At 46.0% G+C, this 26,066-nt stretch overlaps 1 protein-coding gene across 1 annotated transcript; it reads right to left on the bottom strand.

The window, feature by feature from the left end:
* Positions 1 to 731: 731 nt before the first annotated feature.
* Positions 732 to 21,942, bottom strand: LOC142007199 (aldo-keto reductase family 1 member B1-like). The gene is made up of 10 exons (XM_074983759.1): positions 21,786 to 21,942; positions 18,468 to 18,635; positions 18,248 to 18,364; positions 14,862 to 14,939; positions 14,112 to 14,234; positions 9,062 to 9,168; positions 6,969 to 7,050; positions 4,395 to 4,478; positions 2,498 to 2,580; positions 732 to 1,700 (listed from the first exon to the last, which is right to left on the bottom strand). The coding sequence occupies exons 1-10, from the start codon at positions 21,849 to 21,851 to the stop codon at positions 1,658 to 1,660; spliced, it is 951 nt and encodes a 316-aa protein (XP_074839860.1). The 5' UTR covers positions 21,852 to 21,942; the 3' UTR covers positions 732 to 1,657.
* Between the last annotated feature and the right edge of the window lie 4,124 nt (positions 21,943 to 26,066).

Below are 26,066 nucleotides of genomic sequence, written 5' to 3'. Positions count from 1 at the left end.
TTTTTTTTAAAACCCTCATCTACAGACGTGTCTGAAAACAAGCACTCTCTCATCACAATGCTTTATGGCATTAGGTATTCTTCCTTTAGGCCTCACAATTATTTTTGCCTTTAGGGACACCCTGTGTTTTGACATGCATAATCTAAGTATTTTTTTAAAAATGTAATTTTAGGGAGTTGAAAGCTATTCCCATATTTTACAACATGCGTTATCCCCATTTACATTTTACTGATCCAGGACTTGTCTGCTCATTGATTGCTCCAGAAGTAGTTTTTTGACACTTGCTTTGTGGCCAAGACTTCCAGCACTGCGCCATGCTTTTTCCCTCACGCACACCCCCCCACACACCCTAAACTCCTACAATTCCAGTCACACCCAAGACAGAGTATAAAAGGGGAAGAGGACATCTGTTACATACAGGGAAGAGATTTGTCATCTAGGGTGCGTCTACACAAGCCAACTACTTTGGAGTAGCTGGCACAATGTCGAAATAGTACGTGTCATGTCTACCTGTGCCATGAGCTATTTCGATGTTGAAATCAACGTTAGGTGGTGAGATGTCGAAATCGCTATTCCTAACCAAAGATGGGAATAGCGCCCTACTTCGACCTTCAACATCAAAGTAGGGCGTGTGTAGACGATCCGCCTCCCGCTATGTGGAAATAGTGGGGTCCTTCATGGCGGCCATCAGCTGACAGGTTGAGATGCTGTATCCAGCCCCTGTGGGGCTCTATGGTCACCCTGTGCAGCAGCCCTTAGCCCAGGGTTTCTGGCTGCTGCAGGTGGGGGTCCATGCTGCGTGCATGGGGTCTGCAACCAGTTGTCGGCTCTGTGGATCTCATGCTGTGCAGGCCGAGTGTGTCTGGGAGGGACCCTTTAAGGGAGCAGCTTGGGGCTGTGCTGGCCCCTTATTTCGATGGGGAGCGCTTGTATGTGTGTGGACGCTCCCCCTTTCCTTCTGGAGTGGCTCCTTTTGACATTCTCCCTTGTTACTTCGACGTTGAACGTAGATGGCACCAGCCTTGGAGGATGTGTAGATGATACGCGTCGCAGTAGCCTATTTCGATGTTCTTACGTTGAAATAGGCTTCTTCAACATCGTGTGCTAGTGTAGACATAGCTGTAGAGAACCACTTACCTTAGTCTACTGCTGCACCAATTAGTAAAGTGAACGCTACACTCAAAGTAATTGAATTTTTAATGTTTTACATACATTAGGCACAGGGTAATTATTGTCCAGCTGGAATAGGTAAGTGGCATATAAACACCTGTTGAAAGAGTTGTGTAGTTAATATAGCATCCCTTAATGCACTGCTTTATTGTACTAACCTTTTCGTACTTTTTGTATTGTACTACCTTGAATTCCTTTTAAAGGGACTAAATGGGAAGCAGAGTTTAGTGTACAAAGTAAACAAGAGCGATGAAAGTTAAAGTTTCTGGCCAGTCTTTCAAAAAGCAATACCGCCACCTTTTGCTAAAAAAGTAAACCATCAAAATGTGTTCTTTTTTCCCTTGGCTTTTTGATAGCTCTTTCACCCCACAAGTACAGCAGTAAAAGGACAGACAAGAGTTGAAGGACACACATGGTGTAGAACAAGTCAGAGCAGAAGCAGCTTTCCAACTGTGCACTAGTCAGAGATGCCAAGGAAACACCAGCTTTAATAATCTTCTTTGAATGGATAGTCCTTGTGATTGACAGCCCTACAAAGAAAAAAAAAAAAAAAAAAGGTGAGCATTATGGAGTAACTATGCCTATGCCCTTCTCTCAGGAAGGCAGGCACAGGTATGTCAGCCAACCAGCTCCATAGTGTAGGCATTAAAAGCATTCCTGATCTCCCAGCCATTATCTGGCACTTTCAGCTTAATGAGAGGAACAGTACTTGCTGGAGCAAGTCATTTAATGTAGACATTCAGAATATATGGCTAAAAATAGCAGAAATGGTACCTGCTAAAGATTCTCTCTCTTGAAGTCAGTCATACTAAGGCCTGGTTTGCACTACCAGGCTAAATCAATATACACTTTGTGTCAACCTAGCTGTGGAAGTGTCTTTACTTAGGTCAGTGATAGCCAAATTTCTGTGCTTCTCTGCTGATTTAGTAACACCATTTCCCCAGCTAGTGAACATGCACAGATTAGTTAGACAATGCAGGCACTGCTTTTGTCAACTGTTACTGGCTTTCAAGAGCCATGCACCGCACTGAGAGTACCAGGACTGCTAGTGAGAATTCATAGTGCTGACACAAGGAGTCAAGCGTGCAACTACTCAAGCAATTGAATAACTGCAGAGGCTGTTTGCAGATTTAAGTTAGTCACACAATTGTTTGTTGACAGAGCCTAAGATGCATCTTATTACCCAAAGCCTATGATTTAAAATCCGGGACCGTGCCAACTTTCCCTTCCTCCAAGGAAGCGGGACCCTGCCATGGTTTGAAAAGGCAGAGTAAGCAAGGAGTGGGATTTCTGGCATTCTGGAGGATTCAGAAGAAAAGCAACCTACATGAGAATTTCAACCACTCTCCAATTCCTGTTAAAGCTGAGGATGGTTTCCATCTCCTGGTTAGTCAGCTCAAAGTCAAACACCTGAGAAGAAAGGAGGGTTCTCAGTTAGGTCTATAATAAGCTGGAAATTGAGTGCATCTAAAGTGAAGGCAGCTAGGACTTAGAGCAAGGATGAATTGTACCAGGTTGGGCAACCAAAATTCTGCTGAGTCATACAGTAGCTACTCTCACTTCAGGTTCAGTCGAGTACTTAGCACTGGGAGACATGACGCACACAGGACAATCCTTTCATCGGTAACTGCTGCTATGACTACATCTGGCTTCAAGTTCCACTTAGAACACAACCAGAAGGAAGACTGATGGTTTCTGCAATATGCAATGGAAAAAGAGTTCTTAGAATCTAAGGCCAGATTACCTCTTTATGCCATGAGTATTTCCACCGAGGTTGCTGTGCAGCTGGATGAGAAGTCATCCCTCTTGGACTAGACCCAATAAATTACTACTCACTTGTTGTTCTATTGATTCGAATGGCAGTTCTCAGGCCAGTATTGTTTTTCTCCTTGGATGAAGAGACTTGCAGCCAGACTGTTACTGCAAGGGTATGCGGTTATCATCTCCGAGAGACTACGTGATCAGAGCGATCCTCTGCTAAGGTGTACTGGGATTTCCCCTCCCCTTTTATAAGCAGAAGCACTGAAATAGCTATAGTTGCTTCAGGCCAGCACTTCTGCAACAGCAATCAGGGCTAGATGCTTCAGAAGAAAATGCATGGACGCTGATGGTAGAAAACTAGGCAATAAACTACCCCTAGATGTTTCTTTCCAACTTTCGACAAATTATTGGTGGCATTATACCCTGGAGCATAAATGATTATAGTGCTAATACAGCTGTAACCCATCCTGTGCAACTGCTAAGGTTTTAGTTGGCCAGCAGTGCCTGAACCCACTAAGGTTTTGGTGTCAGGTGTCATGACACTGCCTTCCACAGTCAATTTATGCATTGTGTAAGTTACACCTGTTGTGTTGTTCTTGTCTTAGATGCTTGCTCCAATTGATCTTTATTGTATCAACCATGCTGGTGCCATAGCAGCCCTTTTAAAGTCCTCTCTTTAAACTAAATAGGCCTAATCTTTCACACATATTTATCCTCCTGAATTTTAAGGCTGCTTATATTAAGTTACATGAAGGTACAGTGAACTCTTTCACATCTGGCAGTCCCAAGACTAGGAGGTTGCTGGATATTCAGCTATTCTGACTAAGAGAGACTATCTATTAACAAAAAATGTTGCAGAGTACATTACAGTAGTATTGTACATGGTCGATTTATATTTGCTGCAATTGTATTTACTTTCACTATACTGTACTTAATGGTAAAGATAAATTTACTTATGGCTAAAATGCTGGTTATATAGAGTTCCAGATGATAGATTATTGGTTAAGACCGAGTTTACTGTAATACCTCCCGCTGTAAAACACAGAGATCTATTACCAGCTCTGCCACGACCTCCTAGCTGGCCTGCGGCAAGTCATTTTACTATTCTGTGCCTTCAGTTTCCCCATCTATACCAGGAGGGGAATGAATCTGACAAGCAAACTATGAGAAATAGGTATTAAGTTTAATACTAGCTGTGTAGGAGTGTAAATAATGCTTAAAATTACAGACTTGAAAATGTGGTAACTCACTTACCTCCTGGTTTTAAACTCCACTTCAGTTTTCACACACAGCATGAACACAACTAAAATGCAGTGCAGCTTGCTGAAATATTTTCATTTCTCTGCTCTTCCTCTTGCTTCCCATCAAATTTAATTTAGGCTTCATGAGAAAATACAAAGGCGGCACCCTCCTCTTGCTAGTGGGATAGAGAGATGCAGCAATAGTTGTCTTTGAAACTTTACCTTAAAGTTCTCTTCAATGTGGTATGGTTTGTCAGACTTGGGAATGACTGCCACATTCCTCTGAATGTGAAATCGGACCAGAACCTGAGAGTTAAAAAAACAAATTCTGATCACACAGAAGCTACTCGTCATTAGTAGAGCTGGTCAAGGACTTTTGGGATGTGGGGATTTTGGGGGTTTATTGTTCTAAATAAGTTTTCTAGAACTGACGCTTTTTTTGGCTTCAAATGAGTTCCAGTTCCTGAAAGTGTATTCATTGTTCAGAAGTATTCCTCAGGTCGTTTGTGCAAACAAACTGCATCCTCTGGTGTAGTTATAAGCTATTCACATCAGCTATTGATTGCAATATCATTGTTTCTGCTCCCTGATCAGGCAAGAAGTTTGTGGAAACAAAGCCTGCGTCATGCAGGGGTTCAGCTGGTGATAAATGTCCCTCTGGCCTTAAGAGCTGAATGAGGAACAGTTCAGATGACCAGTTTTAAGTCTTCAAATATGGAAGAAAAAAAATTATGAGATTTTTCATGAAGCATTCCCAGAAAAAATAATTCACTGTTTTTCAAGCCACTTTATGGATTGGTACCTGACAACTAACTGACTGCATGTCAGTATGGAGATCTGTAGAAAGTCATTTTCTCAAAAAGCTGTTACAAGTAAAAAACATCTGAACAGCAAACAGGAAGGAGTACAACTATCAAACTGTGCAGCCACAAGAAAGTTTCCTCATTTGTTCCCAAATAGTGAATTCCAGAAAACAATCACCTGTCAGCTTTAATTAATAGCAAAACACTGAGGTTTACATGAAAAATAGTTCGGTGGATCAAGGATTCATAAAGATGATTTAGCCAAACCACATTTAACTTTTTTCCACAGCCCCTTTCATCATTAAGTTCATGTAACCTGTGCAGAATTACCTGGTGACCCTTAAGTGAACGGCCACACTCGGGCATGTTATGGTGAATTGCATGGGAACTTGAACAACAGTGAGGTACGTGGGCTGGAGGCAGGGTCCAGAGACCCTTTTAAATTGTTATAGGGAAATATGCCTCAGCACAAACCCCACACCAAGAACTGAGGAACTAAGTGAATTGGGCAAGTCTAAACCAGTCAGCAACAGAATTTACTGAATTGCTTGCAGACCGCACTATCTGCAGCCTTACCCCCCCATCTAAAATTGACAAACAGGAAAAAACTGTTTTCCGTGAAGGAAAGAGCCATGGCTTCTGACCTAGCAGCCCACAGGCACCCGCTGCATACCTTAAAAGTTAAAAATAAGCATGAGATGTATGGTTGTGTAAAATGGGGAGGGGAGGCTGAGAGGGGCTGGAGGCGAAGAGAAGCAGAAGCAACCAGGATGTGATGTGTCAGGCCTCAGGTGGAGCCAGCAAACGGCAGGACCATAAAAGGGGGGCAACAACGTAAGGAGGGAGAGGAACTCCTGAATCCTGGAGAGACCAGATGCTGTCTGCGACAAAGACTGATCACCCTTCACCGCTCCTCCCGCCTGCTCGCGAGTTACAGAGTAATGTGTGAATACCTATTGGTACCACGAAGAAATTTGTAACAGTACAGCTTAGATAGCCAGATGCAGTGTTTTATTCCTGTACCTGATCAGCTGAGTAAGTAAAAGTTAGCATTTGCATTTTTATCTCTGGTTTTCCTTTTAGTACCCTGCCATAGCTATGTGTATTACTGTGTGTGTGTGTGTCTTTAGTTTCATGAGCCTGTAAGGGTCACCTGTAAGGCTGAGGCAAAGACACCCCTGAACCCCTGAAAGGGCTTTGACCCAATGACCGGGAAGTTCTGAAAGCAAGCTGCCTCAGCTGGGAAGCATGGTCCACTGAACCTCCCTGTTCTACAGGGCAGTTTGTTTGTTTGTTTGTTTGTTTGTTTGTATCTGTACGTCACACTCTGCTATTAACCCTTAAATCCTATCCCCTGAAACTCGAAACTCACACTTCCTGGGGACAGGTAACAGCTCTTAGAAATCAGGATAAATAACAGCCAATGAATTCCACCAACCCGTGGGCTGTTTCAGATAACTACTGAGAGTTAGAAAAACCTCAGGGGGTGTTTCTCTTTCTTTTGGGTGTAATCCTATTCCTCCTGTTAGTAGTGTGGTGTAAGCCACAGCTATAATTACACCAGCTTCATAAGAGCAAAATCAATCCCAATGGTGTGGGTCATCACCGAGAAGCAGTAGTCCTTTTTTCCCCCCAGTTCAACACTTCACCCACCTCTCACCTCCACCCTTATTTAGGACTTGGAGCACAGCATATTTGCTCCTCATAACCAACATGGCATTTGCTATAGGACACCCAAAGGCCCATCTCTGAGGGTGGTCAGCAATGATCTGTGCTCATGACACACTCCTTCTTCCCTACCAAGTCCTGTCAGTTCCCCAGACTGAACTGTTTGTTCCAACCCTCTTCTCTGAGGTTGAGTTTCATTTAAAATAAGACAATTTGAAGCATCGCTGCGTAAAGACAGCAGTATATCCATGAAAGATTGCGATGTAGGCACAAGCCAATATATTATACCAAATGAAACACGCACTATGTAGTAATGTCAATGTACCTGAGCAGGGGTTTTGTTGTGCTTAGTAGCAATCTCTTTAATGTTAGCGTCCTCCAGTAGAGTAGGGTCCTCTGGGCTGGTCCTATAATAAATAAATAAATAAGAACCGCAAATAGGTTAATGGTAGAACATGACCACCCCTTGCAGAAGACAGCATATATTTCACACGGGCTACATCTACACTAGCCCCAAACTTCGAAATGCCCACACCAATGGCCATTTTGAAGTTTACTAATGAAGCGCTGAAATGCATATTCAGCGCTTCATTAGCACACGGGCTGCTGCGGCACTTCGAAATTGACGCGCCTCGCCGCCGCGCGCGGCTCATCCCAACAGGGCTCCTTTTTGAAAGGACCCCACCTACTTCGAAGTCCCGTTATTCCCATGAGCAGATGGGAATAAGGGGACTTCAAAGTAGGCAGGGTCCTTTCGAAAAGGAGCCCCGTCGGCACGAGCCGCGCGGCGGCAAGGCGCGTCAATTTCGAAGTGCCACGGCCGCCCGCATGCTAATGAAGCGCTGAATATGCATTTCAGCGCTTCATTAGTAAACTTCGAAATGGCCATTTCGAAGTTTGGGGCTAGTGTAGACACGGCCAGGAGGGTTTATAATACAGCCATAGAACTATGAATCAATTCTAATTGCATGGGTCTTTCAGCTTTTTGTGTCAGTAATTAAAGACACATAATGGAAGAATGGCCCTATTGGGTCAGACTAAAGGCCCATCTCGCCCAGTATCCTGCCTTCTACCAGTAGCCAATGCCAGATGCCCCAGAGGGAGTGAAAAGAACAGGTCATCAAGTTATCCCTCTCCATTTACAGCCTCTGACAAACAGAGGCCTGGGACAACATTCCTAACCCTCCTGGTTATAGCAGTTGATGGACCTAACCTCCATGAATTTATTTAGTTCTTGTTCGAACCCTGTTAAAATCTTGGTCTTCACAACCTCCTCTGGCAAAGAGTTCCACAGGCCTAGCTTGTGCTGCATGAAGGAAAAAAACAAAAACTTCCTTTTGTTTTAAATCTGCTACCCATTAATTTCATTTGGGGACCTCTATTTTTTATGTTATGAGAACAAGTAAATACTTTTCCTTATTCACTTTTTTCCATACCTGTCATGATTTTATAGATCTCTATCATACCCACCCCTCCCCTTTAGTCTCATCTTTTCTAAACTAAGAAGTCCCAGTGATTTTAACCTGTCTTCATCTGGCACCCCTTCCAAACCACTAATAATTTTTGTTACCTTTTTCTAAAACTTTTCCAATGCCAAGATATCCTTTTGAAATGAAGTGACCACATCTGTGACCAATATTCAAGATGTGGGTGTGCCGTGGATTTATATACAGGCAATAGGATTCTCTGTCTTATTTTCTATCCCTTTTTAAATAATTCCCAATATTTGCTTTTTGACTGCTGCTACACATTGGTTGTTTTCTGAAAACATCCATTCAAATGACTCCGAGATCTCTCTTGAGTAATTATAGCTAAAATTAGTCCCCATCATTTTGTATGCATAGTTGGGATTATTTTTTCCAATATGCATTAGTTTATATTTATCAACATTAAATTTCATTTGCCATTTTGCTGCCCAATCACTAAGTTTTGTGACGTATTTTTGAAGCTCTTCACAGTCTGCTTTGTTCTTAACTATCTTAAGCAGTTTAGCATCATCGGCAAATTTGCCACCTCCTTTTCTACCCCTTTTATATTGAATAGGAGTGGTCCCAATATGGACCCCTGGAGAACACCACTAGTTCCCACTCTCCATTCTGAAAACTTGCCATTTGTTTCTACCATTTGTTTCTGGTCTTTTTCCCAGTTATCAATCCATGAGAGGACCTTCCCACTCACCCCATGACAACTTACTCTACTTAAGAGCCTTTGGTGAGGGACCTTATCACAGGCTTTCTAGAAATCTACGTACATTAGATCTACTGGATCTCCCTTGTCCACATGCTTAATGACCTTCTGAAAGAACTCTAGTAGCTTAGCCAGGGATGACCGATTTCCCTTTACAGAAACCATGTTGACTTTTCCCTAACAAATTACATTCATCTACTCCCACTTCCAAGAAGAGGCTGCCAGCCTTACCATGGCCTGTCAGGAGAGCCAAGGGGACAGTATGCGGTCACAGCAATCCCTTTGGACTGGCAATAGTTAATCAGCTTCTCCTGAGTAAGGTATGGGTGGCACTCAATCTGCAGGCGGAAGGAGACAGAGGTTTAACCAGTGGCAGACTGCACTGCTAGCACTCCTGTGCTCCAGAGACTCGGACTCTATGACTACCTCGTCACATCCATCCCAACGCATGCTTTATGAAAAGTGGCTTACGAATATATATGGCTTGAAGCTTCAAGCAAAAGGCACCTGACATTTCTGAAGTTAGTCTGCTGAATGGGTATATTCTATTTCCATGCATGAACCGCTCGTATTTGCAGTTAGAAACATGAATCTGTTGATAGAAATTCTAAGTGTTAATGAGGGCCATTAATACACTCCAGGAACATAATTACCCAATACTCAAGGCAATGATCTCTAAACGGCTTTGTTTTTCCCTGTAAGCCTGCGGTTGGTCCTACAGAGAAATGTGATCATGCCACCAGTGCTGGTTTCCCTCTTGAATCTGGCATTTTTCCATGGGGATATGGAGTGTTAAACAAAGGGGTCCCATGCCACAAAAAGTCTATGTAAGGAATGGAAAGCAATCGGTCTCAAGTATTCACGTGGCATTTGAAACTGCTTTCGCACCCCAAGAGACTATAGAAGTGGCTTTTAGACCAAGCCTAAGAGATTGTTACAGATCGTAATGCTGGTCCCTAGTCCTGATCTCACATGCTATTCTTCACCAGCCAGAGTTCATCTTACTCTGGATTGGGTCAGTGATCTGCAACCCATCCTGAAAAATGGTCTTTCACCCTCACAGACCTTGGGAGGCAGGCCTGGCCTGGCCTGGCCTACAGACAGCCTGCCAACCTTAAACAAATACTCACCAGCCACTACAAATCACAAACCAGTGGCTCTAGGCCTGGAACCAGCCCCTACAACAGTCCTCGCTGCCAACTCTGCTCACATATCTACACCAGTGACATCATCACAGGACCTAACATCAACCATACCATCAGGGGCTCCTTTACCTGCACATATACTAATAGAATACATGCCATCGTGTGCCAGCAATGCCCCCCTGCAATTTACATTGGCAAAACTGGACAGTCTCTCCGTAAAAGAATAAATGGACATAAATCAGACATCAGGAACAGTAATGTACAGAAGCCTGTGGGGGAACACTTCAATCTCCCTGGACACTCAGTAGCAGATAAGGGTGGCAGTCCTGAAACAAAGAAATTTCAAAAATCAAATGGAGAGAGAAATCTCTGAGCTGCAATTTATTTGCAAATTTGACTCCATTAACCAAGGATTAAACAGAGACTGGGCATGGCTCACAGTTTACAAAGGCAGCTTCTCTGCCCTAGGAGTTAAAATCTTCCCATTAGACTCTGACAATAGCTCATATCGCCCTGCCTGATCTGACTTGCTTTTTCCTCTTTTGATACCTACTATTGATAATGGGTCATTTCCACCTTGCTGAATAGACCCTGTCAGCTCTGCCCCCCTGCCCCTTTTTCTGGGACCCCTCTTTAAATACCCCCCTGAACCCCCCCACCTCATGCATCTGATGAAGCGGGTCTCTGCCCATGAAAGCTTATGTTCCAAAATACCTGTTAGTCTATAAGGTGCCACAAGACTTCTTGTTGTTCTCAAAGCTACAGACTAACACGGCCACCTCTCTGATGCTAGCCACTTCTTTGCCCTCTTGGGGTACGAATAAGGTGTATCAGGATTAGCTGGTGCATTTTGTTGATTTCGGACGAGTTTTGGACTACTTTGATCTGTTTTCACTTGTAATCACTTCAATCATACTTTTTTATACTTGTGGGCACAGCCATTTGTGGCATGACAGTGACAGTGTTGCAAGCCATGGCTGCACACACCCCGTGCATGATCAAAACTTTGCTACCCAATGAGAACCCAGCATGCATTGACAATCAGCTGCCCCTCCGCTCCAGGAACCCTTAGCTCAGCCACATATGAGTCAGCGGGGCTAGTTAACGGCTTAGTCACATATGCAGAAGCAAGACCACCGCCTCACCAAGTGTTATAAGCTCCTAACTCCTAAAAAGAGCAAAAGGGCAAAATGCACCGACACTGGCCTAGGGGTTGCTTCCGTGTCCAAACCCCAATAAAAGGTTAACTCCCACCTCTGAAATAGGAAATGTGTACCCTGAGAAGCCCGTTGGCCAGCCCGAGTCACTTGTCTCTCCTGCCGAAAATCTGGACCCTTTCAGCTAAATGTTGGTGTGGGCTCTGCTCGCCATTTGCAGTTTGGTAACTGCCCCATAAGTACAGGCTTTCCCCTGTCCGTCACCCGACACTGCATTGGGGTAGACAGCAAGAGCGCACTAGGTATTCCCCCTTAATTCCCCTCATAACATTGATTAAGCCATTGTTAATAAAGCTTTTTTACGCTCACTGCTTGTCTCGTCTCTGTCCACCACTTGTCCAGCGAACCCCTTTTACTTCCAGGACAATAAAGTAAAGTAAACTGTTTTTATGATTGAGACCAGTGTAAATAACTGTTCCAGGGGAGGCAGCACAATTGCAAGGGGGGAGACAAACCTTAAGTCTTTTTTCCCCCATTAATAAAAAGAACTAACTTGATAAGCTCTCCCTGCATAAAACCTGCATACAGAGTAAGGCGGATTTTTTGGGGGATTTCGTCCCTCTTGAGGCTTAGTTCTTGGGTGCTGTCAAGGCCCTATGGCTGAGCCCTCTCAGAGCTGAGCTGGTTCAGCGTATGTGTTGCTCTGTTACCCCAACTCTGTTCCTGGGCTGGGGAGAACAGACCTGGCTCAACAGTGCAGACAGGTAGGGATCTCCTGAGGACACACAGGCAACCTCAGTGACATAATCAGCCCCTTGAGGTTGTCTCGTGGTGATCTCTATGACTGAGCACATCAGGTCCCTTCCAGTTCTCGTGTTCTAGGATTCTGTGCTTCAGAGCCATTTGTATTCCTATGGTATTAAGAAATCTGGCAGAATATCACAAAATCATCCATATGCCTTGATTTTTTTTGGTGTTTGCATCATAACAACATCTAGAAACCTGAACCAATATCAGAGCCAGATGGTGCTTTGTCCAGCACAACACAGTGACAGTCTCTGAAGGGCTTCCAGTCCAAGTGGACAAGTACTATCCTCCCCATCTATAAAATGAGGGAATGGGGTAAGTGGCATGCAGAGGTCATGCAGAAACTCTGTGATTGACTTGGCTATACCCTGATCTGCCAATTAGACAAGAGTCCAAAAGTAGGGAACTGCAGCACTGTCTAAGAACCAGTTGTTTAGATATTTGTTTGGTTTTTCAGTTTGTCCTGTCATTATCCCAGAAGGTAAGAGAACTCAAGTAGTAACTGGGGTGGGCCACAGTGCAGACAGAAACAGGCCAGACTACTGCAGGGTTAAGTGATGACCAGAAGGTGCTAGAAATGAGACCCCTGCAATGTCCTGCTCTCATGCCTGGAGCCCTGCATGGATACAAAATTGATATCTGCAACCACATTTACAGAAATGATCTGTGCATCTGCATCCACCAATGTGGATGTCCACAGATGTGAAGTGGGTATTCACCAATTTGTAGGGCTCTACTGATACTGTAAGATGTTTCACTTGTATCAATACAAGGTATCTTACTGGGTTGTGAAAGGTTCTATATTTTGCACACATTGCTCTTGAGATATTATGTCAGTCTAGATCCGTTAGCCGATGGCCGGGTAGTGAGTGGTCTGTGTGCCTTATCACATCCGAGTCTTTAACTGCTAGGACAGACACTTCCTTCGCAGTGGGCAACCAGTGCGGCTGATGGGTGCCCCAAAGGTTGGTGCGGAGAGCTTATTCGACTGCTAGGACAGACTGTCCCTTCACAGTGGGCAGCCAGGATGGCTGTCGGGTGCCCCAAGAGTCTGCCCCGTGGAGGCAACACGACTCAGCGCTCAGCTTTTACTGCACCTAACCACTGACCAGGCTGATATAGCCAAACAGCTAAGGTTCTTTGTTTGGTGTTCAGCCGAGTTACAGTAACTGGAAGGAGTCAGGCTGAAAGCTTAAATGGTTGCTATTTATTATTAAAAGCAGGAAATAAGAATCTTCTTAACTACTAGTAGGATGATACACATGGTATACCAATTAGATTACAAGTGAAAGTTACTCATTGGAGGACCAGATGCCTCAGCCTAAAGAGCTCTTACTATTAAATGTGCACAAAAGTACATTGCAGGTATAATTCTCACCCCTGCGTCCTTCGACTCCAGCGTAGCCAACGTCATTCACTGAATCCCTCAGGAAGAACAATGCGAGGAGGGCATCCCCTGGGACCTCGGGAGGCAAAGACCTTACCTGACCGGCAAGTATAGGTAATTGGAGCTCAGAGTGGTCTGCCGGACCCTTCTTTATACCCCTGGGGTCACACACATTCTTCCTCATCTTAAGGTACCCATTGTACTGGTTCGTCTTTGTGACGCCAGTTCTTACAAGGCAGTTGCAATTTAATTTACACTTGTAAGATAGAGATAACTAAATCATTAAAACAGGACATTCTTTTCGTATGGGTGGGAGATCCCTCTTCTGGGATGAAAGTGTGGGCTTGTCAATTATCGGGACCAGCCAAGGGCACTTAGAGGCCCTGTGGACAACAGCTAGCCTGTTAGCCCCCTTATCTGTTTTTTTCAGTCCAGAGTCATGCTGACACAGCACATCTGTGTTTTGAAGCATCAAAACACTGGGCTTGAGATAAGCGCATCAGTGCTTTCAAACATTCTAAGACTGTGCTGTTTCTTTGTGCTCTGAGACACCTAAGAGGGGCAAGACGGAGTAGAGCAGGGGGACTCTGTCTGGCTACAAGATCCCACATGAGTATTGGGCTGCAAGTTAGGGCTGTCCTTCAAAAATGTCCGCTCACTGAACTGCAACATCAGGTGTTCCTGAGTTCTCAGTTTTTAGCTTAACTTCAAAATCCTTTGAGATCAATGCAAGTACATTACCCTTAGACATGTGTCACAGAAACCAGTGGGAATAAATCTCTTACCTGGTTGTTGACTGGTTTGTATTTTAAACCAGGCTTAGATAAGAGTCTCTCAATCTGTTTGTGGTTAAAGTTAGAGATCCCAATGGCTTTCACTAGACCTGCCTCCACCAGCTCTTCCATAGCCTAAGGAGACAAAGAAATCAAGTCCACACTTAGCTAGCACTACTGCCAGTTTAGCCTTTTACTGAAGTAGCTGATAAAGCAGTAAGGAGGTCCAACAAGATAACAATCACATCCAGCCTCAAAATATTAACTGTTCACGGTGAGCCTGCCTGTTCCCCAGAGCCCAACCTACCCTTTCCTCCTGAGACACAAATCTCATCCTTTTAGGACATGCTCTTCTTTATGTCATCTCACAGGAGCAAAGAGGTTGTTCAATCACTTGGTTTTCAACCTGACAGGAAGAGCACATACCTGCACCTATGGCTGCACAGACAGGTGATCACATTGTTCTTTTCCACAATTCTCAGACTACCGTTATCGCAAAGCGGCATTCTCAGAGCCACTAAGTCACCCAGGCTGTGGCAGCAACAACTGACACGGAATCATGCCACTCAAATGGAATAAGGCATAGATGGCTCTGAATAAAGAGCTTTTGGAAACCCGGAATCCCTAATAAAGAGCCTGTGAGCAGCCCCTATCAGAATACATCTCAAACTCTAATATGAACAACAGTGCAGGCCCCACCGCTACAGGGCAAGGGCGTCTTACTCAACTTCTGGTGTGTAAGCACAAAGTGCAAAGGTTTACCTCCCAGGTGTCCAGAATATCAGTGTCACTGGGGATAACCATACCGTTGTCATCTAAAGGATACACCTCCTCACCAGGCTGTCATAGCAAGACACAAAAATTAGAGATTTCATTTCACAGTTGGAATACCCAAATTCTACCAGCAAGTCAAACAGGATGCATCTGCCCCACCATACAACTAGGTACTTAAGCACATGCACACTAAGTCAATGGTACTATAGTAATTCCTCCTTAACATGGTAGACGTGTTCCTGAAAAACCCTACTTTAAGCAAGTCCAATTTCCCCATAAGAATTAAGGTACATATGGGGCATTAGGTACCAGGGAAACGTTTCTTCCAGAAGACAAAAGGCAGTATATACATAGCATAAAAGTTTTAAACAATTTAGTAATATATACACAGCAACAATTGTGCACCTTGGTTGAGATGGCAGCAGTAAGAGGACTATTTCTCAGGAAATGTCTTGCTACTAAATGATGAAATAACACTCAGCTGAGCCCACAGGGGCCAACGCGTTTTTAATGTAGCCTCAGGCTCTAGAGAAGGGGGTCAGCAACCCCCGGCACATGAGCCAATCTAGAGTGGCACACGGGAGAGCTGCAGCCCTGTCCTTCCTCCCCCATGCAACATAGGAGGGAGCAGAACAGCGCTGGTTCTGGAGCCTCCGACTATGGCATGAAGCTGACGCTGCTGGACCCAGGGCCAAATCCCACCCCCCCCGCCACCAAATGTGGCATGGAGCTGGGGCCACAGGCAGGATCCAGCTGCCCCAGAGCACAGGGTGGGGACACATAGCCCCCACCAGCATGCAGAGTCCCCACCACAGAGTCACTGCCCCGCTGAGGCACCCACTAAATTGTGGGGCTGTGCTCAGAGTGAGAAGCCCCCCACTTGGGCATGAGCCCAGGGACCCCAGGGGGGCCAGAGTGTGGACCTTGAGTACAGGGCCCCTGTCAGGACATTCCTGCTGCGGCACGGGGCTGGAGCCCATGGGGCTGAGGCCCCCACCCACCGAGGCATGGGGCCAGGACTGGAATGTGGGACCCCCACTATGGAGTCCCCATCCTGCCATAGCAGCCCCACCCTGCCACGGCACGGGGCTGGGGCCCACAGCATGGAGCCGGGGCCCCTGCCAGAGCACAACACTCCAAACTAAGTGTATCCGCACTTGGACCACACGTCTAATAGATAAAGTAACGTAAACAACAAAGCTATGTTAAACCAGGACCATGTCAAGTGAGGCGTTACTGTGCTAAAGTACTTAAAACTGCACGTCTAAGTACCTTGCTCAATGTGGACCATACTGCATATGGTGACTTGAACTGGGGCTAATGGAGGGAAAACAGTAAACTTTGTTCAAGTACCTAGCTTAATAAGTTTAAAGAAAGGAGGGGGAAGTCCCTCAGTCTTTATGTAAGAAGTTCGTTACAGCCCCGGTATTCATGCCAAGAAAACAAGGGTTAATTCTGTGAGTTGCTTCATCTTCTACAGATAACGACCCTAGAACAACAAGAAGTGCTGTGGCACCTGAGACTAACAGACATATTTGGAGCATAAGATTTCATGGGCAAAGACCCACTTCGTGATCATGAAAGCTTATGCTCCAAATATGTGTCAGTCTAAGATGCCACAGCACTCGTTGTTTTTGAGGATACAAACTAACTCAGCTACCCCCCTGATAAAATAGATCAATAACTCCCGAAAACAGGAATCCACACAACTCTGCCCCAACTTACTGAAAGCCATGACTTGACTGAATTGACGTAATTTGACTCTCTCAGGCTACGTCTACACGTGAACGCTACATCGAAATAGCTTATTTCGATGAATAACGTCTACACGTCCTCCAGGGCTGGCAACGGCAACATTCAACATTGACGTTGCGCAGCACCACATCGAAATAGGCGCTGCGAGGGAACGTCTACACGCCACAGTAGCACACATCGAAATAAGGGTGCCAGGCACAGCTGCAGACACAGTCACAGGGCAGACTCAACAGCAAGCCGCTCCCTTAAAGGGCCCCTCCCAGACACAGTTGCACTAAACACCACAAGATCCACAGAGCCGACAACTGGTTGCAGACCCTGTGCATGCAGCATGGATCCCCAGCTGCAGCAGCAGCAGCCAGAAGCCCTGGGCTAAGGGCTGCTGCACACGGTGAACATAGAGCCCCGCAGGGGCTGGAGAGAGAGCATCTCTCAACCCCTCAGCTGATGGCCGCCATGGAGGACCCCGCAATTTCGATGTTGCGGGACGTGCAGCGACTGCACGGTCCCTACTTCGACGTTGAACGTTGAAGTAGGGCGCTATTCCTATCCCCTCATCGGGTTAGCGGCTTCGACGTCTCGCCGCTTAACATCGATGTTAACATCGAAATAGCACCCAACACGTGTAGCCGTGACGGGCGCTATTTCGAAGTTAGTGCTGCTACTTCGAAGTAGCATGCACGTGTAGACACAGCTTCGAGGAGCAATGGTTCTGCTGCTATCAGGTGTTTCGATAGCAGTGCTTAATAGTGATATACACTTCCCTGCAGCTGAAGAAGCTTGGATGTGAACTGCCCTACTCCAACAAACCCATGCATTCCATGTTGTAAACTCACAGTTCTGTTATTGTTTAGAGTGAAAAGAATAGCAGGCAACCATCAGAATTACTAAAGCGACAATCAGCAGCAGAATACTCATGTACGTGACAATAAATTTGCTTTTGGTCTGCAGGCAGAGTTGCACAGAAACATTTGTCGGTTGCTACTGGGGCATGGAACACATCATCTATGGACATTTCCTGCTTAACTTCACCCCTCTTCTGCTGTAGAAGTGGCCTCACAATTCTCTGTGCAGTAAACCCTGACTTAGGCAGAGGGTTGTGTTCTGGCAACCCCCACGTAAGTCAAATTTCCTGCATAACGCGGGGGAGCCAGGAAACTGATGAGGGCACCAGCCCTGCCTGGTCACTTTCATGGCTCCAGGGAGTGGAGGGTAGCCAGGAACCAGGTGGCAGCCTGACGGGGCTTCTCCCCGGCTTCCCCCAGCTAAGCCAGACAGAAGCCGCAGTGGCACAGCTGTTTTCCCCCCCCCCACCCTCCCCTGGCTTCCCCCAGCTGGGGGGAGCCTGGTAGTCAGAAAGCTGCTGCTGCACAGCTTCTCCCCAGCTGGGGGAGCCAGGGGCTAAAGCACTTTCAATCTGCACTTAATGCGAATTAAGCGCAAATAGAAATTGTGCATACCAGAGGATTACTCTATAGCGTCACACAGATGACTTAAGCATGGCAAAGATGAATTCCAGAAGGAGGCTAGCTCTCCGTGGCCAAAGTCCAGAATCTGACCACTCAAGGATTCTCTCAAGGTGATGGAAAAAAAGAACTTGACTCAAGGAGTCGTTTTACCTTGAATCCCATGGGAAAATGAGTAAGGTACAGGTCCAGGTAACCCGATTTCAGTGCAGCAATGCTTGCCTGGCATGCCTCCTTCACACGGGACCGCTCATGAAATGTGCACCACAGCTGCAAGGAAGAAACCAAGTAGGACAGTTACTCTGAAATCTTACAGAATCCCCCTGACCAGAGAGGGGCTCTGCTATACATGAACACATAGCCAGAGCTGTACCTTACTGACAATGAAAAGGTCTTCCCGTTTCACTGCCCCTTCCTTGATTTTCTGCTGGATTGCAACCCCTATTTCACTCTCATTCGCATACAAATAGGCACAGTCGAAATGGCGGTACCCGACATCAATGGCAAACTTCACCACCTCTGCCACCTTCCCTGGGGGAGCCTGAAAACAAAACAAAAGAACTGTAAAACGCCAGTGCTTCCAGATTGCAATCATGGGGCAAACTGCCTGGAGCAGGAGTGTGCTACAGCCAATGGCCTGGCACACTAGAGCAGCCTAATCACCATTTTGAATGTGCTTCCACACCTGGGAATTGATCCAGGATATGTATTACATACAGAGCATAACACTGCTCAGGTGACAACTGAGTTTTGTTGAATGGAAAGGAATCCAGAGGTGTGTGTGACCACGCAAAGCAGGAGTGGAACACCAGTTGGTTGGAAAGAAATGTTGGACACCAGGCTCTGTGACTGTATCCAACATTATCAGGAGGTTATATGACCACCAGAGGATCTATTTGGGGGACAGCTCTTGCCTATATTCCCCCCTAACACCAACCAAGATAGATTTGAGGGGACAATGTTTTGCTATTGCAATCCTAGCCCATGGCTATGTCTACACTAGTCCCAAACTTCAAAATGGCCATGTAAATGACCATTTCAAAGTTTACTAATGAAGTGCTGAAATACATATTCAGCGCCTCATTAGCATGCGGGCGGCCGCGGCACTTTGAAATTGACGTGGCTCGCCACCATGTGGCTCATCCAGACAGGGCTCCTTTTCAAAAGGACCCCGGCTACTTCGAAGTCCCCTTATTCCCATCTGCTCATAGGAATAAGGGGACTTTGAAGTAGACGGGGTCCTTTCGAAAAGGAGCCCTGTCAGGACGAGCTGCGTGGCGGCGAGCCGCGTCAATTTCGAAGTGCCGTGGCCACCCGCGTGCTAATGAGGCGTTGAAAATGCATTTCAGCGCTTCATTAGTAAGCTTCGAAATGGCCATTTACATGGCCATTTCGAAGTTTGGGGCTAGTGTAGACACAACCGCAGCATCTACACTGGCTTTCTTCTTTCGAAAGAAGCTCTTTTGAAATTATAACATGCAAATGAGACGTCCAATATGCAAATGTATACCTCATTTGCATTTTTGATTTGCTTCATTTGCATACTTTTCAAAAAAAGGAATGCAAATGTAGACACACCCATAGGCTAAGTCTACATTAGCCAAAAACTTCAAAATGGCCATGCAAATGGCCATTCTGAAGTTTACTAGTGAAGCACTGAAATACATATTCAGCACCTCATTAGAATGCGGGCGGCCACGGCACTTTGAAATTGCCACGCCTTGCTGCCACACAGCTCGTCCAGATGAGGCTCCTTTTTGAAAGGACCCCGGCTACTTCGAAGTCCCCTTATTCCTTTGAGAAGACAGGAATAAGGGGAATTTTTTGAATTCTTAAGTTTGAATTCTTATGAGCAGATAGGAATAAGGGGACTTTGAAGCAGCCAGGGTCCTTTCGAAAAGGAGCCCCGTCTGGATGAGCCACGCGGTGGCAAGCTGCATCAATTTCAAAGTGCCGCAGCTGCCCGCATTCTAATGAGGCGCTGAATATGTACTTCAGCGTCTCATTAGTAAACTTCAAAATGGCCATTTGCATGGCCATTTCGAAGTTTTTGGTGAGTGTAGACACGGCCATACTGAGCAAAGATGACAGAATTCAAAAACTTTGACTGTTCCTATGGCAGTGAGAGCTTTGTCTTGCATTTGGTGTACCTCTGCAGAGGATCTTTCATCACATGAACACTCAACATTAAGCAGTACAGGATACTGTCCATCAAAACAATAGGCAGAAACTGCAACTACCTCCCGATAGTTATGAGCTCTTTTTCACAGTGCATAAAGCCATTTTAAGGTAATGTATACATTACATGACCTTGTAGTCTTTCCTTGTTCTCTGGGTGATTACATTACCAACTTTAACATTGGTTTTAATAGATTTGTGTACATAAACATATAAATAAAAAAGTGATTATCTTAGCTGAAATCACAGTTTGTCACCATGGAAGCAAGTGACATCATAAACCTGTGACTGAAGAAAGGCAAGGTAATTAAAAATTAGGAAAGGTTCTATTCACACAGAAAGGAGGGGATTCTCTTCTCTGTCACACCAGAGTAACTCTATCAACGTCAGAGTTATTATGGCTGTTAATTGGTCTGACTGAAGTCAGAAGCTGGCCTACAGTCAGCACCTTTAAATAAATAAATCAAGAAATATCATGTCAGTTTTTATGTCTTGATAGAATCCAAGGCCAGAACAGACCATTATGACCAACTACATTTGCATTTAAATAAACACCACCACACAAAATTTGCTATGGGGTGTGTGTGGCAGGGGTGAGGTGGAAGATCAGAGACTCTTTGCAAGTTTTCACAGAGTGTGCTGTGTAACTCTTAAGCCACCGTTTTATGCTCCCAAGTAGCTGCAAATTCCAACATCTAAAACAAAGCAACTTGCAGATCATTAGCTTTCACTGGCATTATTAGAAAAGCAGCTAGCAGACACCACTGTGCCTCTAAATATAAGGAACAAGCATTGTATGCAATAAGACCAGGAAACTGAATTTCACAATAATCAGACCTCATTAGCAACAAAAACAGCTGGGAGACAAGCATGGGGTGATCACTACTCAGAGAGGGATTTGGCCAAAACCAACAAGCCCTACAAAAAGCAATCAGAAGCGTCCCAAGAGCTGTACTCAGATGTCATTCTGGAAGATATGGTCTTCTCTAGTGAAATTGTGCACAAGAGAATCCGCATAAAAATGGATGGCAGTGAACTCATAAAGGTCTATTTAGACAAAGCACAACACAACAATGTTGAACACAAGGTGGAAACACTTTCTGGTGTCTACAAGCAGCTCCCTGGCAAATATGCTATTTCTGAGTTGCCAGTAAAGTGCAAGAGCGACTGAACGAGTAGCTGAATCGTTTCAAAAACAACCCCCAAACCAGCTCGCCAGCGGGTAACTAAAAGACCCGTGCCGCCTCGACCACTGCAGGAGGCCCCAGGAAAAGAAATTCCTGCCTTGTGCCCAGGCGCACGCAGCAGCAGGAAACGTTTACGGGGTTTGTAGCGGGAGAAACAAACATCAGAGCGGTAGCCGAGTTCGTCTGTAGCTTCAAATCAACACGAAGTCCTGTGGCACCTTAGTCTGGAAGGAGAAACAAACACTGTAGGACTGCCTGGGCCAGAGAGCAGCTGCAGGACCCCGCGCGTGCCAGACCCTGGATCCCGTCCCGCCCTTTGCCGTTACCTGCCATGTGCCGAGCCCCAGGATAGGCATCTTGGCCTTAGTGCTCAGCTGCACGTAACGCGCCATGATCCCAGCTCTCAAGCACTGGAGTCTCTGCAGGGCTCGCTCCCCACCCCAGCCGCGGCGGAGCCCAGTCTCAGCTCTGGCCACGCCCCCGCAGTTGGGCGGGAGGTGTGGGGAGCGGGCGGAGGTGCGGGCACTGATCGCGGGCGAGGAGCGGAGCTGAGCTGAGCTGCGGCGCGCCTGCGTTTATCCCGCTCGACAAGGCGCGTGGCCCTGCAGCGCCCGCTGCTGGTGCTGCCCAGGCCTGTGGAGCGCGGCCCAGCGCGCCCGCGGGAGTTGCCTACAAACAAGGGTTTCCGGGCGCCGTCCCACCCACGGGCGCGTCTGTACAGAGCTCAGCAGTGGAGTGCGGGAGCGCGCGCCCTGGCGCTCCAAAGCGGGGCTGGTGAAGAGCTCAGACAGCTGCACTCGCCGCGCGGGGCGTAGGTCAAGCTAGGGTTTGGGGACCTGCTGGGGCTTGGCCTTGCTTCCCGAAACAGGGTCGCCAAGCCCTTGTTTTAAAACGGGCTCCTAAGTCCCTATTTAGGCTGCTGAGCACACAGCCTAATCTAAAGCAGTACTGTTTAGCAGCTGTTCCGTGGGACACGGGTGTGCTGTGAAGAGCTCGCAGGTGTGCCCTGGGCGTTGAACTAGGACGCCAATTACCTGGGTCATTGTATGGACTCTTTTACATACTTTGCTTTATCTGACTCTTGATTCCCCCTGCCCCTCTGCTCTTCTGATTTGCCTACCTTGATTATAATTTGTTTGATCTGTCAACCTTGATAACAAATGTTGGTGCTCTGTGCCTTAAATATTGAGTCTGTTCTGGTATGGCTGTGGTCTGAAGATGTGGGTCTATGGCACAATAGCTCACCGCCTAATGAATTATTTTGTTTGTCTTTAAAGTGCTACTGGACTGCTTTTTCGTTTTGGGAAAATAAAAGGTTTACAATAAAAAAAATTACATTGATAACCGTCATGAAAAGTACTGAAACATAATTTTATTTCTACATCTTAGAGGGGTAGTAGTCAAGCAACACACCAAGGCTGACTAACTTTGTGCTGGCCTATCCTCTGCTCCAGTTTTCTTCTTCTAGCTATGCAGTGGCATAGCCACAAGCAAGGACATTCCGTGCATGTGTGTTATTTTCTGTTGTTAAAACCTGACACAATGTTACTTCGTTGCTGTGATACTTGATTAGATTGTATCATTTTGGTTTTGCTGTACATGTTGCTGGGACTTTTGTTTTTTGTGGTGGTGTTAGCTGATGGTCAGGTGAGATACCACCTATGCCCTTATTTTCATCATAAGAACATAAGAACGGCCATACTGGGTCAGACCAAAGGTCCATCCAGCCCAGTATCCCATCTGCTGACGGTGGCCAACGCCAGGTGCCCCAGAGAAGGAGAACAGAAGACAATGATCAAGTGATTTATTTCCTGCCATCCATCTCCTGCCCTTGTTCTGAAGGCTAGGGCACCATACTTTATCCCTGGCTAATAGCCATTTATGGACCTAACCTGCAAAAATTTATCAAGCTCTTTTTTAAACCCTAATAGAGTCCTGGCCTTCACAGCCTCCTCCGGCAAGGAGTTCCACAGGTTGACTGTGTGCTGTGTGAAGAAAAATTTCCTTTTATTAGTTTTGAACCTACTACCCATCGATTTCATTTGGTGTCCCCTAGTTCTTGTATTATGGGAAAAGGTAAATAATTTTTCTGTATTCACTTTCTCCACACAATTCATGATTTTATATACCTCTATCATATCACCCCTCAATCGCCTCTTTTCCAGACTGAAAAGTCCCAGTCTCTCTAGCCTCTCCCCATATGGGACCCGTTCCAAGCCCCTAATCATCTTAGTCGCCCTTTTCTGAACCTTTTCTAATGCCAATATATCTTTTTTGAGATATATCCAAGTCTTTAACTGCTAGGACAGACAGTCCCTTCGCAGCGGGCAGCCCGGGCAGGCTGACAGATGCCCCAAGGTCCTAACACCCGAGCCTTTAACTGCTAGGACCGGAAAAGTCCCTTTGCAGCGGGCAGCCAGGACAGGCTGACAGGTGCCCCAACGGTTGCACTGAGAGCTTCCCACACCCGAGTCTTTAGCTGCTAGGACAAGAAAGTCCCTTCGCAGTGGGCAGCCAGGGTGGCTGACGGGTGCCCCAGAGAGTCTGCTATGTGGAGGCAGCATGACTCAGCGCTCAGCTCTCAGCATGCGCTTACCAATGACCAGGCTTAATGCAGCTCAAAAGCAGCTGGGTTCTTTTTTTTGTGTTTGGCTTGTACAGTAACAGGGAGAGTCAGGTTACAACTTAACCAGTTACTTATTTATTGACTAAGGAGACTTAACTCTTACAAGATTACAAGATATATATACTTTGTTGCAAGCTTGCAAGATTTTTACTTTGTTCCAAAGATTACAAGGTTTACACTTTGTTCTTTAGTTGCCCATAGCTAGCATGTAACAATTCATGGATCTATTATTGAATGTGCACAAAGAAAACAAAAGGAAAGGAGTACACTTAACTGGTCTTATTCTGACCCCTGCATTACCAACGTGGTGTGGCCAGCGTCTGCACTCAGTCCCTCGGGAAGAAGCAATAATAACAAGGAACGGGCATCCCCTAGGACCTCGGGAGGCAAAGACCCTCCTGACCAGCAGGTAGAGGTAATTGGAGCTCAGTTAGAGGGGCTGCCGGACCCTTACTTTATACCCGTTGGGTCACGTACGCTCTTCCTTATCTCAAAAGATGCCAATTGAATTAACTCATCCCGAGACACTAGTTCTCACAAGGCTGGTTCACACCTGTGGGGTGGAGATAATTTTAGGGCCTTCTTTCTTTATGGGCCGGAGATTTTTCCTCTGTCTGGGACGTTTGTGTAGGTGAATCAACTGATGGTACTTAGCCAAGGGCAGTCCGAGGCCCAGCTGTTTATTAGCCCATTGTCTCTTGTTGCAGCTCCGGAGCATCAAAAAGACTGTGCCTGAGATAAGCCCATCTGCATTCTCGGGCATTCCAGGGCTGAGCTGTTTCTTTTAACCCTTGGGTGCTCTGAAGCACCCAGGAGAGACAAGATGGAGTAGAGAAAAAGTGGGGGTTCTGTCTGGCTACATTCCACTCCCTTGATTCACCTCCCTATGTCCCAGACCTCAAGGTGGTATTGATGCCAGCACCTCTTGCCCTCCTTGGAGGAAACTAAAACCGGCCCATAGGGATGGCCTTATTAGGTGACTTACATTCGAGGGATTGGTTAGGACCGCTTTCCAACGCCATATATTGGATGTGTGCAGAGGATACAGCTACATCAACTAAATGTTGAACAATGTACAGAGTAACACAACAAGCAATCGCAATGATTAAAATGGTTAACAAAGTGGTTGTGATAGAATGAAGGAAAGGAGTTAATGAAAGTCCCAAATGTTGGGCTAGCCAATCTAGCCATGAAGCTACTCCGTCCTCAGTGATGGTGTGCAAAACCTTAATTGCACCTTTTATCACAACGACATCTTGTTCAATTTTCCCTGTGTTGTTTACATAAAAGCAGCAACATTGGTTAATCACCGCACATACCCCTCCCTGTTGGGCGAAGACCTCATCTAAGGCTATTCTGTTTTGCAGGGCAAAACGAGTCACTGATTGAATTTGCTCATTGAGTAAGCCTAGGGCGTCTGCAATGTGGTTTAGCGCTTCCTCCACCTGCCTAGATACATACACTATAGCCTTCTCGAGCTCAGCTACTCCAAGCCAGGGCAGCAATGCATGGGTAAACTGGTGAAAACCTTTAGGGCATTCTATAAGGGGGTTTGTGGAAACTCTTCTTGATGATCGATGCAGAAAGCTTCCAAGGTTAGTGACACCTGGAGCCGTAATGTGGGAGTGCACAGTAGGACCCCTGGGGACAGCATGCCCTAGTGAGCACCGTCCAATCCAGTTTACTGGGAGATACTTATAGGCTTTGCTTCCACAGATGAAAAATAGTCCTGGTTCCTTCCTTAGGATGGGATAATAGGATCCCTTATACCACCCTTGTCCCGTGGGTTCTTGCTTTGGGGTATGGTGGGTGACACAATAACTGGTGTTAGTGGCTGTGCAATATAAAGCAAGTAGTAGGTCCTCTAGGACCTGGTCTTCTGGAAAAAGATCCGTTTTAGCACACTGGTTAGGAAGCAAAGTATTACTAGTTACCAGTGTGGGGTTGTACATTTGTCCAGTAGTGGGGATTATATACAGAG

The sequence above is a fragment of the Carettochelys insculpta genome, chromosome 1, assembly GCF_033958435.1.
Source record: "Carettochelys insculpta isolate YL-2023 chromosome 1, ASM3395843v1, whole genome shotgun sequence".
Taxonomy (NCBI): Eukaryota; Metazoa; Chordata; order Testudines; family Carettochelyidae; genus Carettochelys; species Carettochelys insculpta.
Note: the sequence above shows the minus strand (reverse complement) of the source record. Positions and strands in the feature narration are given on the sequence as shown.

Bases quoted from the DNA above. Each gene is read 5' to 3' on its own strand.
- LOC142007199 (XM_074983759.1), bottom strand. From the start codon at position 21,851: ATGGCGCGTTACGTGCAGCTGAGCACTAAGGCCAAGATGCCTATCCTG. The intron at 7,051-9,061 runs GTAAGGCTGGCA...TATTTATTATAG, and splicing joins GGCTCTCCTGACAGGCCATG to GACCAGCCCAGAGGACCCTA. The intron at 2,581-4,394 runs GTAAAGTTTCAA...CTTTCTTCTCAG, and splicing joins ACATTGAAGAGAACTTTAAG to GTGTTTGACTTTGAGCTGAC.